Source organism: Myxocyprinus asiaticus, chromosome 10, assembly GCF_019703515.2.
Source record: "Myxocyprinus asiaticus isolate MX2 ecotype Aquarium Trade chromosome 10, UBuf_Myxa_2, whole genome shotgun sequence".
NCBI lineage: Eukaryota > Metazoa > Chordata > Actinopteri > Cypriniformes > Catostomidae > Myxocyprinus > Myxocyprinus asiaticus.
Genome location: NC_059353.1, coordinates 20,364,742 through 20,377,856, shown reverse-complemented (window position 1 = coordinate 20,377,856; position 13,115 = coordinate 20,364,742). Strand labels below are relative to the sequence as shown.

General features: G+C 37.8%; 1 protein-coding gene across 1 annotated transcript in view; it reads left to right on the top strand.

Annotated features, from left to right (window-relative positions):
• The window catches only part of LOC127447026 (tryptophan--tRNA ligase, mitochondrial-like), a 28,374-nt gene extending 18,782 nt beyond the window's left edge, over positions 1–9,592 (top strand). Inside the window, exons 3-6 of the mRNA XM_051708473.1 lie at positions 6,070–6,150; positions 6,780–6,862; positions 6,939–7,057; positions 8,905–9,592. Coding sequence (XP_051564433.1) covers positions 6,070–6,150; positions 6,780–6,862; positions 6,939–7,057; positions 8,905–9,353 — 732 coding nt within the window. The 3' untranslated portion in view covers positions 9,354–9,592. The remainder of the gene's footprint in view (positions 1–6,069; positions 6,151–6,779; positions 6,863–6,938; positions 7,058–8,904) is intronic.
• Positions 9,593–13,115: the final 3,523 nt, after the last annotated feature.

Sequence of the window (13,115 nt, the reverse complement as noted above, 5' to 3'; positions counted from 1 at the left end):
ACTACTAGTGAAAGACTCGCTTCCAAGTAAACACATTAAAGCATCCCTTCTGATAATATAATATAATATTATATATTTTTAGTATGGAAGTCAGCTTCGTTTGATTCTACTGCCTAAAATATGTCAAAGGTGCCTTTAAAATTACTTTTCAGAAGTTTCATTATAAAATGCGCTGGGTCGTTTTATTGGGCTGCACAATTAGCAGTCAGCTAAAAAATATTTTCCATTGCCAAATATTTATTTAATTAAGGCTTGATTCAAATGCTTATTTTATTAAACCGATTCCTATCTCTATTATGAGCTCTACAAATTCTCAGTTTGGGGAAAATACACAGATTCGGCTCCACCATTCTTTTCAAAGGGACCACATGAAGCAGAAAGTGGAGGATAATAATAGATTTTACTGTACGCAGCAACTCACTAGCTGTCTACCACATTTTCTCTTGACCAGAGCAACTTTTGACGGCTAACTGTAATAAGAGTGGACATTTTCTTCCTGTCAGCCACCTGATACTTTCAGCTGTGTGTGTTTGTGTGTGTTATGCAGGAGAGTGAAAGTGTGTCGGATTTGTGGAGTCATGTGTTTTCTCACTGGACATTGCAGCGAGCATGTTAAAGCACACACACAAACACAAACTCACCCTGATTTTATTCCATTTTGACTTCATGCCACATATCTTGGCAGGACTGAGGACCTCCCATCGAACATACGAGCTCAAGACTGTTCCACATGTGAAAACAATACTGTGGCCCAAGAAAAACACTTGATTTATTGAAAAAATGGTGACAAGCTAAAATCAATCGAATCTTAAGATTAGGGCTTCATTTTATAGCTGTATGTATGTGTGTATGTATGTGTTTGTGTGCCTGTTTGTCTGGGATGTATTGCACTTACTGGAATAATATCCACGCAACAGACAGATTTTATTATTGAACTCTGTGCGTAACTCTAAGCAAATATTACCCTTTTTGACGCTTTAGATTTTCATTAACCCTTTAAGCTCGGATAGGCCCGGGCCTGTCGCCGGGCTCGGGAAAAATAAAATTATCAAAATATTAATAACTACAGTCTTGATCAACACAAAATAGGTGTTGTTTTAAAGCTTAGAAGCTCTAATTTACAATGCATGTAGACATTTTGGCCACTGAACAAGTGCTTTGAAATTTGTAGACAAATCAGAAGTGTTCCGTTTTGATAATTTATTGATAATTTTGCACTGTACATATTATTGTAATCAGTAAAAACATCAAACTGATCAAATAGTCACGTGTCATGTGTTGTTAGAAGGCTCTCAAAGAATAGAATACAACCAGCCTATTTGTTTTACTCACCAACAAAAATATAGCGAGTAATAGCTAGGTATATGTCTTTGACATTTATGTCATGTGAACAGCTGTTGCTCATATGCTGCATTTTCGCTTATAACTTCACGAAAAATAAACAGAACATAAAATACATACCATTACTTAGAGGAAGCGATTATCTTTCAAACGAGCCCACACACAAGGTAATCAGATGTATAGATCATTAGATAATTGACACAAAGCACAATGTGCATAGTGCACACAGCATCTGGCTATCTGGTGTCTTGCAATCTGGCTGAAAACACGTTAGATTTCCTGGGTCAAATGACTTCATCGCAAATGATGTAGCATCATGGAATGCTAAACCAATCGGATTGGGTTCAGATCGGTGGAAAAAGTCATCCATATTTGGACATAGAGACATGTGATTGGTGACTGTTACATATGGTCACCAGTAGGGCTGAAACGATTAGTCAACGTTATCGACAATGCCGACAATAAAAAAATTGTCGACAAAAAATTTCGTTATTGAATTGTCGTTTGATCTCATTTAATGTAACATGAGATCACATTAAACTCTAATGATGATGCACTGCAGTTCGTGCCAGACTGAGGAGAGGAAGAATTACACAACTCAAAGTCCAGATGTGCTCTAAACTTTCCAAACAGCTTCAGGTAATGTAGATCGCAAAGTATGAGGAAATTATAATGCAAAAATACAAAATAAGTAAAAACAGAAGCACTCTCGTTGTGGGATAATGAAGCCGGAGCTCTTTAAAGGAAACACCCCAGCATTACATCTTTAATGCAGTTATATTTAATGCGTTATATCTTTAATAAAGTTCAAATAATATGGCAGCAGATCATGTAAATAACTACAAACTCCGAAACTGCCATTTCTCTGCGCCTCTTCTATGAGTTGTGCAAAGTGTCCCGATCTAAGGGGAAAGATTGAACTGCATCCGGTGATGCACACTCTGTCACGGGGACCCTCATCCCTCGAGCACGCATGCTTAATGCAGCTAGATTATAACGTGATGGCTCGCGACTTATTGAATCATAATATATGTGTCACTATGTGTTTATTATTGTGAAGAAAAATGGCAATACGCAGCTTTATTAATAAGAGAGAGTTTGTTTGTTTTTGTGAGTTAAAGATGGATTGAAATGAACAAAAAGGTGAGAGAGGGTAGTCTTCGCCCCATTATACACTGCAACAAAATACGTTTTTGATTTTGTTTTTGTTTGGGATTGTTTTCCAATATAAATATCTAAAACTCCTTTAAAACAGCATATATTTACGTTCGCAGCTATACTGCAGAAGAAAAAAGTATTATCTGAGAATGTTGAATATAATATTAAAAATACAAATATTTTAAAATATCTAAAAATCCTTTAAAAAAAGATGCATTCACCTGAGAAGCAGCATATAAGATATTTAGACTTGCTTTTAGAGAATAGATCTTGAACAGAAGTACATTTTGTCTTTACTGCACTCACAGAAGTATAACCAAGTGAAAAAACACACTCATATACATACACTTATATTTAAGATACATTCTCTTAAAGCAAGTCTAAATATCTTATATGTTGCTTCTCAAGTAAATGTATCTTGTTTTAAGGATTTTTAGATAATTTTAAATGGAAAACAAGACAAAAACACTTGATAACAATTTGATTTTTTGCAGTGAATTTCTTTACTGTATTAAACTTAAGTATTTTTTAGAGGTATTTTTAAAAGATAATTTTGTCCTCTTTTTGTTAGTAAGCATTTTTAATACAACCTTTTAATTCGGGACAATGCATGCAATGCAAACCTTTAGTCATTGTTGTGTTTGCATGTGTAATTAGTTCTTCTGTACAATTATATGTTTTCGTTGTTTGGAGTGGCTTGTGGAGACGTTTTTGGACACTATAGGATAAATTATTTTTGTAATGCTTTAACTTTTGATTGCTTTGTCGTATCTACACAAAATTTTACTCCATTACATTTGACATGATTGGGAGCAAAACAAAAACAGATTTATGGAGCCACCTTATTTATAAGCCTGAGGTTTATAATGTCAAATCAGAAAAAGTTTTTTCTCAAGTCTTTTTTTTGTGTGTGTGTGATTTTTCAGCAGTTTCTTAGACTGACTCGGAATGTATCTTTACCTACAGTGCATCCGGAAAGTATTCACAGCGCTTCACTTTTTCCACATTTTGTTATGTTACAGCCTTATTGCAAAATGGATTAAATTCATTATTTTCCTCAAAATTCTACAAACAATACCCCATAATGACAACATGAAAGAAGTTTGTTTGAAATTTTTGCAAATGTATTAAAAATAAAAAAAACGAAAGAAATCACATGTACATAAGTATTCACAGCCTTTGCTCAATACTTTGTTGAAGCACCTTTGGCACCAATTACAGCCTCAAGTCTTTTTGAGTATGATGCTACAAGCTTGGCACACCTATTTTTGGGCAGTTTCTCCCATTCTTCTTTGCAGGACCTCTCAAGCTCCATCAGGTTGGATGGGGAGCGTCGGTGCACAGCCATTTTCAGATCCCTCCAGAGATGTTCATTCGGGTTCAAGTCTGCGCTCTGGCTGGGCCACTCAAGGACATTCACAGAGTTGTCCCGTAGCCACTCCTTTGTTATCTTGGCTGTGTGCTTAGGGTCATTGTCCTGTTGGAAGATGAACCTTCACCCCAGTCTGAGGTCCAGAGCGCTCTGGAGCATGTTTTCATCAAGGATGTCTCTGTACATTGCTGCATTCATCTTTCCCTTGATCCTGACTAGTCTCCCAGTTCTTGCCGCTGAAAAACATCCCCACAGCATGATGCTGCCACCACCATGCTTCACTGTAGGGATGGTATTGGTCAGTGATGAGCGGTGCCTGGTTTCCTCCAGACATGACGCTTGCCATTCAGGCCAAAGAGTTCAATCTTTGTTTCATCAGACCAGAGAATTTTGTTTCTCATGGTCTGAGAGTCCTTCAGATGCCTTTTGGCAAACTCCAGGCGGGCTGTCATGTGCCTTTTACTGAGGAGTGGCTTCCGTCTGGCCACTCTATCATACAGGCCTGATTGGTGGAGTGCTGCAGAGATGGTTGTTCTTCTGGAAGGTTCTCCTCTCTCCACAGAGAAATGCTGGAGAGTGACCATCGGGTTCTTGGTCACCTCCCTGACTAAGGCCCTTCTCCCCCAATCGCTCAGTTTGGCCGGGCGGCCAGCTCTAGGAAGAGGCCAGCTCTAGGAAGAGTCCTGGTTGTTCCAAACTTCTTCCATTTACGGATGATGGAGGCCACTGTGCTCATTGGGACCTTCGATGCTGCAGACATTTTTCTGTACCCTTCCCCAGATCTGTGCCTCGATACAATCCTGTCTCGGAGGTCTACAGACAATTCCTTGGACTTCATGGCTTGGTTTGTGCTCTGACATGCACTGTTAACTGTGGGACCTTATATAGACAGGTGTGTGCCTTTCCAAATCATGTCCAATCAAGTGAATTTACCACAGGTGGACTCCAATCAAGTTGTAGAAACATCTCAAGGATGATCAGTGGAAACAGGATGCACCTGAGCTCAATTTTGAGTGTCATGGCAAAGGCTGTGAATACTTATGTACATGATTTTTTTTTCGTTTTTTATTTTTAATAAATTTGCAAAGATTTCAAACAAACTTCTTTCACATTGTCATTATGGGTATTGTTTGTAGAATTTTGAGGAAAATAATGAATTTAATCCATTTTGGAATAAGGCTGTAACATAACAAAATGTGGAAAAAGTGAAGCGCTGTGAATACTTTCCGGATGCACTGTATATTATTAAACAATTAGAAAATTTGTCAGCTGAGATATCCACCACTCTTTAAACTTTTTATTGCCCCTACTGCTATATCAGATTTTCTGCAGTGATCCCTCAGTCAACTTCCTATCCGCTGTCTCACCCTCACACTTAGATTAGCTAGCTGTAATATCTCTTTCTGCACTGTGCTGTAAACTCACGTTTTATTTTCGTTCCCCATGGGGTTTTCGTCAGATGCCTCAGAATCCCTTTGTGAGTGTGAAAGATGGCAGCCATGCCGGCAGTGCCCATAAACTTTAATTCTCTGAAGCACAAAGATTTTGAGGTGTGTTTTTCTTTTGAATCTGTGTGCACCGTTCTCTGGAGCTGGAGGTCTTATGGGCAATGTGTAGATTGCACAAAAGCGATCAAGTGAGCTCTTTCAAATGGTTTTATGATGAGACAAGGACTAGTTTGACTAGTTGTGATAAAGTCTGGGTGTAGAAAGGCCTTCTTACTGTGCCACTGTGCACCTGTTGGGAGGTGGCGAGCACCCTGTTGTTCTCCTTATTGCCACACAGGGGCACTATGGAGATGCACAGTTTATGTGCAATGAACAGTGGTTATCAAGAGTAACAAGGGATAGTTTACACAATAATTAAAATGTTGTCATTATTTACTCACCCTCATGTTCCAAAACCATTGAGCACAAATGGAGATGCTAGGCAGTGTATTAGTCTCAGTCACCATTCACTTTCATTGCATCTGTTTTCCAAATAATAGAAGTTAATGATTCTGCTGAACATCTCCTTTTTGTGCGTCACAGAAGAATGAAAGTCATACGGGCTTGGAACAACATAAGTGTGAGTAAATAATGACTGAATTTTCATTTTTTAGTAAATTATTCTTTTTATTTGATAGGATGAACATTATTCTCTTATATTCTCCATGTTGTTTATGTGTGACTATTTAAACTTACAGTTTATCTCTGCAGGTCTTAGAGCATGCAGAGCTTTCATGGATCCTAGGGTGCCTCACCAGCATGCCTCGTTTAAGGCACCTGCCTCAATGGAAGGTAATTAGAGAGAGTTGGTTTTGCTGCATGCCTCATTTATAGGCAGCAATTAAACTGCCACATGCTTAGTCTGAAAAACGGTATTAAATTGCACACCAGAAGAAAGGCAAGCGCACAACTTTCATTTGTCTATATTGAAGAGAAACACTAGAGCCCTGCTGGAGGATGGTATCACGCCAGCGTAAATGTTCAGGCCTCCCTCCTCTGTTTGTTCTCAATGTGGCTCAGTGACAGGTTTTTCCAATGCTGGTCACGAGGGTGGGTGGACCTGGCAGGGAGACACCGGGCTTGATAATGACTGTGATTCACCCAGGACAACCCTTTTATATTGCTGCAGACAGAGCGCTGGGCCAGAAGCCTTCCACCGCTGCAGGGAAAACACCTAACTGTTTACTCAACAGCTGAGTGCATGTGAAACGTGGCGTAAAGTGGCCTTTGGATGCTGCCTGTGTGTGTTAATGTGGCAAAACTCCTTCATACAACCCGAACTGGGAGACTGAGTAGCACTCGATGTTAGACATCATTGTAATATAAAAACAAATAGGCAGTTGCAGCCCAAAGTAATGAAAGGTGCTGTAGATTTATGTCAAACTTTCCAGTGGCAAATCCTCTGTTTCTTTTCCTCACAGATGAAGAGCAAACAGAAGAATGAAGGCAGTGTGGGACTTTATACTTACCCAGTGTTACAGGCAGCAGACATACTACTCTATAAGTAAGACTGGTTACCGTCTTGATCTGTTGTGTTCTGACTGCGATTCTGTTCAGAGATTAATGTTATTGTTGTTCAGATCCACACATGTGCCAGTAGGGGAAGACCAGATCCAGCACTTGGAACTTGCCCAGGACTTGGCCCGCATCTTTAACAACCAGTTCGGAGAGTTCTTTCTGGAGCCTCGTGCCCTACTCAGTATGTTTTTGGGCATTCTCATTTTGCCTTATTACGTTAACTTCCCATTTTAATCTGTTTGTTTTTCTCAGAAAGATCCATCTGGGCACAAACCCTGAAAAAAGAAAGAGAGGACAGTTATGACAAATTACTTTGTGTCATTCAGCAGACACTCACATAGACTAGTCAGCACTATTGTGTGTCTGCTGAAGCTCTCTGCTTTCCTAAGTGAGTGTTACATCTGTAGATGCGCACACAACTGTCGACCCATCACACAAACAATCAAGCACACACATGGCTGGCATGTTGGACTATCAGTTAGGCAAGGTCTTCTTTGAGCAACAGGCTTTCATTCTCTGCAATTATCGCCATCATGAAAGCACAAAATAAAACCAGCCATGTGTGCGAATGGTTCTTTGATTAAAGGAATGTTCTCTTCCTCCTCTTTCTGAGTGATGGGGTGATAATATATTTTGGGGTGGTTCCTCATAGTGACTTCACAAAGGCTTCCGTGTGGACAGAGAGTTGGGATGAGGAGAGATCTGGACCAGTTCGCTTTGCTCTGTTTACATGTGAGGGAAATCTTTGACTGCTATTGATCAGTGCCTGCAGCCAAAGTTTATGAAACCAAATCAAGGTTCCGACCATTAGAGCCCATCTGTGTTGTGATCTTACAAGGAAAAATATTTATACAAACCAATTACTTTCCTTAGAGTCTTTAGTTCACATTAATAAATGTTTGACTCTTGGTCACTATGTGTAATACTAATTTACTGAAATGTATCTTATAATAAGCGGATAATTGCCTTTCTGTGCTATGAATCAGTTGCACATTGGAGTGCTGCCTTTTGATATTTTTATATTGAAACAAATTAATATTGTTAGAGGGATAGTTCACCCAAAAATGAAAATTCTCTCATCATTTACTCACACTCATGCCATCCCAGATGTGTATGACTTTCTTCTACTGAACACAAATTAAGATTTTTAGAAGAATATCTCAGCTCTCTAGGTTCATACAATGCAAGTGAATGGTGGCCAGAACTTTGAAGCTCCAAAAAGCAAATAAAGGCAGCATAAAAGTAATCCAATGGTTAAAAATCCATATCTTCAGAAGCAATTATAATAAGTGTGGGTGAGAAATATTTAAGTCCTTTTTTTACTATAAATTCTCCTCCTTGCCCAGTAGGTGGCGATATGCACAAAGAATGCAAATCACCAAAGATAAAAGAAGAAGAATGTGAACATGAATGTGGAAGTGGAGATTGATAGTAAAAAAGGACTTAAATATTTATGTGTTTCTCACCCACACCTATTATATTGCTTCTGAAGATATGGATTTAACCACTGGAGTCTTATGGATTACTTTTATGCTGCTTTTATCTGCTTTTTGGACCATCAAAGTTCACTTGCATTGTGAGGACCTACAGAGCTGAGATATTTTTTCTAAAAAACTTAATTTGTGTTCTGCAGAAGAAAGAAAGTCACACATCTAGGATGGCATGAGGGTGAGTCATTTTTGGGTGAACTATCTCTTTAAGGAAGCATCACAGCTAAATCTGTGTTCAGTCAATTGCAGTGCTGGTGAAAGATTATAAATGGATAGTTCATCCAGAAATTTTAATTCCATAATTATTTACTTATCCTCATAATGTTCCAACCCTTTGTGCTGTCATTTTTTCCCCAATGAAACAAACAAAAAGCAAAATTTTCACAAAAGTTTTTCCTACAACGACAGTGACCACAACTGTCAAGCTCCAGAGAGGACAAAAAAGCAGGTTTGGAATGACATGAGGGTGAGTAAATTATTACTGAGCTTACATTTTGGAGAACTTTTCCTTAAACTTTTCATGCCTTTTAACTCTCAGGTTCCACCCGAAAGGTGAAATCTCTCAGGGATCCATCCTCTAAAATGTCAAAGTCAGACCCCCAAAAGTTAGCTACAGTCTTCCTGACTGATACACCTGACGACATCGTCCTCAAGATTCGCAGGGCTGTGACGGACTTCACTTCCGAAGTGACCTATGAGCCTGAGAGTCGGCCGGGTGTGTCAAATCTAGTCTCCATGCACTCGGCTGTGTCTGGGCAGAGCGTGGAGGAGGTGGTGAGGTTGGCTGAAGGTATGGACACCGGACAGTACAAGGATGTTGTAGCTGACGCTGTTGTACAGAAGCTGGAACCCATTCGGCTTGAAATCCAGAGACTGAGGGCCGATAGGGGCCATCTTGAGAGTCTGCTAATCGATGGAGCTGAGAAGGCTCGCAGCCTTGCAGTTCCTGTGATGATGGAAGTCAGGAAACGGGTGGGCTTCTTTTAAGGCTACCTTTTCGAATTTTCAAAAACTGTATTAGAGGTGGATATGCTCCAGAGAGAGAGAGAGAGAGAGAGAGAGAGAGAGAGACTTAATGGAGTAGTTATCTCACTAATGAGAAACTTTTGGTGAGTGAATTATATCAATGTCACCACTGATTGCTCAGTGGCATTCAATCACTCAGTTTTAATTTCATCTTGTATTTTTCTTTTTATTTAAACAAAAATAAAATAATTTTATTTTTATTTATTGGTACTGAGTAACACAAACAAGCAAAATCCTTTTCACTCTCAGACTTACTTCTGCACACACATGCATTACATGCTGAGCAGGAGAAACTGCCAGTTCAGGAGTAGTGGAAAACTCTAAGTCTGCTCAGGGCCGGATGACATTACAGGCACCTCATACATGCAAAGTAGTGCATGGATTGAATGATAGCAAGTTTTGCTTGTGTAACAATAATGTTTTGATTCTCTTGCACTTATTCTTTTCCCCAAGTATGAACATGTGAGCAGACCTCACATTATCAGCACATTAAGGAAGGTGATATAAAATGTAAACATTTAATGAATTAATAAGATGGGTACCACAAGAGAGGGCAATTTGTAAAATATGTCTGTAACTTTCCATGCATATCCAGCATGCAGGGTTTTGATGCTTTCTGATGAACCTGTAGTAAATTATCACACAAGATCTATTTATCCCTGAAATGCTGTTATTACAATTTTTGAAATCTGTTCTGGATCAGTACTCTGAAGTTTGTAGCAAAATGCTGGCTACTTTTAAATGTAGACAGGAGTATATTAAAGGTAATCCAGGGGAAGTTCCTCAAAAAAAAAAAAAAAAAAAAAAAAAAAGAACTAAAATGTAAAAGATCTATAGGCTGCTGTTCACAGTGTATTTACATATGAGCGAGACTATAAAATACTGATGTATCCTTGTAATTTTAATTTGGAGAAGATTTAAACTCATAGGTCTTTCCTATACTTAAATTCAGACAAAAATAACATTTCCTGGGTTGTAATTACTTACCCTGCCCACTTTGCCATGAAATAATCCTGAAAGTCACCATAAATCATTTAAAAAGAAAACAGTATTAACTCATACCCACACTATAATTCTTTGAAATTGTGATTGAAAAAGTTTCCTGCACAAACATGCATTGTATTCTCCAAGCTGTTTTCTAAATTCAAGGATATATGGGAGGATTAAGTGGGGAGTTTATTCGTTCCACAGGGCAATTAATGATCAGTCCAGCTAAATGATTCGTTTGTTTAGGGCTGTTTATTCATCGTATATAATGTGGGCTGACGAAATGGCACGGAACAGTCGCTTGTAATTTGGCCATATTTCACGTTGTGCTATTTGCTTTGAAGTGTCATTCATTCTCGCTCTGAGGTTTGTGCCAATGGTGTAACGATAGTATAGCCTCCATATGCGCAGCAAACTAGATATCATTTTAATCCGTTGTTTAGGATTTGTTTATAATGTAATATATTTGTAAAATTATCTTGGCATGCTTGCCAGTAAAAAGTATGGTATTTGTAAAAGGAGCTGGTAAAATAACAAAACGCGCTTAACATAAGAACGTGTTTTAACACGTAGCCTATAATATTCCATTGACAGTGTGCAAATCAAGTGCAGGCTACTTAAATTAAGTGTGTGTGTGAGTTGAGTTCATTGAAATGGCTCATTATGTATATGCCGAGAGTTTTGTGCTCTTTTTGTTGAGGCCAGGGGTCAAGCTTTTTTCGCTAATTGAGCGTTAACGGTCATCAAAATGTATTGGATTCGAGGACGAAATAATCAAACATGTTAACGTTTGCTAAAAAGAAACCCGTGTTTTGAAAACGTTTAATCCAGCGAGAGTAAATCCGTGCACCTCTTATGAGACTGAAAAGGAAATATGAGCATCCTGTCCTGTGTTACTAATCGCACCAAGAGACCGATTATGTTTGACAGTCTGCTGCTGTCTTTGGTTCTTTGTCGATCCTTTTATCGGTCCCCCATCGAACTGGGGTGCATTAGACAGCCCATTAAAACAGTACAATATAAAGAGTGTACCACATATTACACAATAAATACAGGAAAAATAGAACGACTGATGGAGCAACATAATTTGAGTAAAAGAATATAATAACGGAAGGTCGTTTTCATACAAATGTTAGTGATATCGAGTAGTTTTATTTATTTATTTTTTATTTTTTGGGGGGAGTAACAAATTATGCTTATTCAAAACAGCAACTTTATAAAAGGGTGTGCCATTTCCATCACATTTGGCATTTCATAAGTATTCTATAAACAAATGAATCTCCATTGTGATTGGATCAGTCAATGTGAGCCCACTTTGAACATTTTTAATAACAAATCTATTCGCAACACTTAAGAAAAACAATGTGTTAAACAGGGATCTTTAGCCCCTGCAACATACTATCCTTTCACTTATTGGACAGTTACTTAAAACTTGATTGATTGAAAATGAAAAATAAATATTTGGTCTTAAAGTATACTTCAGGGATTTTCATTTGCTACAAACATTTGTAACATTTTACAAATGGTTTAATATTAGATCAGATTACCTCAAAATGAACAGACATTGCGATGATCTCAACTTGGATCAGGAATATTTGCAGTGTATAGTGACAAACAGGTGTTTAGGAAAGTGGTGTGGTCATTTTTGTTGTTATTTAGTGTTTTGGGAGAAAATCAAATCAAAAGTCCCTTCGGCCCTACATATATAAAATTATATAAGAATAAGAATAGCCTATAAACAAGAGTACAACCTTAAACAAATTCTACATGCAAAGATATTCATACACAAAAAGTAATAATTGGACACATGTTGTAGCCTACATGTATTGTGTAACGCGTATAAAGAACATTTGTAAAGGCCAGCACCAGCAGTAATTAAATTAAGATTGCACAAAAATGTATTGCACAGGTGTCAATACAATCTTTTATAATTAAAATATGCATGATACTTTTATGACTTCATCTTAATTGAGAGCTATTAAATATGAATTTAAAATTCATTTGTTACAAGACCTAAAATATACACTTTTCCTTATAGTACTTTCCTATAGATTTTAAATTGTGATGTTGATAAAAAACACTCACATCAGACATCCATGCGCCAACCAGATGTAGGCTACTCAACACTAACAAATCAGTTAACAATTTATTAAATCGACTGTGGATAGGCTACATGTCAAATACTGCTTTAGTGTCTAGAATGCATGAAAATATCTATTTGTTATCACCACATTACCGAATCCTTTTAAAACCTCAAGTTAACTGCCATCTTTGAAACGAAAACAATTATTGTTTTGAATACATTTTCTTTTTATGGTCTGTCATGCAGCTGCATCTTGCAGGTTCAACTCTCAAGTAAACTATTTTGACAAGGTAAATGAGTAATCAGCTAATTAGTCAATTAGACAGGGAGTCCAGTCTAATTGACTATTTTGATAAATAAAATAAATGCGCGAGTTAGAGTGGTAACCAAGATAGTAAAATGATTCATTCTTGTCGTCATTTTTTAATCGACCATAAGGTTTTTGTGCATTGAAAGTAACGGGGCATAGGTTTTAATGTCGATGACGCTGATGTATGTACTTCAGTAGAAAATTGGCTCCGTTATTTACTAACACTTAGGCTTACAGTTAAAATTAGTAACAGAAAAACCTCAAACAAGGATTTCTATTTTAAGATAAAAAGAAGATGGCTCTATGCAAGCATTTCATAGGCTGTTCTCTCGCGACAAGGAAT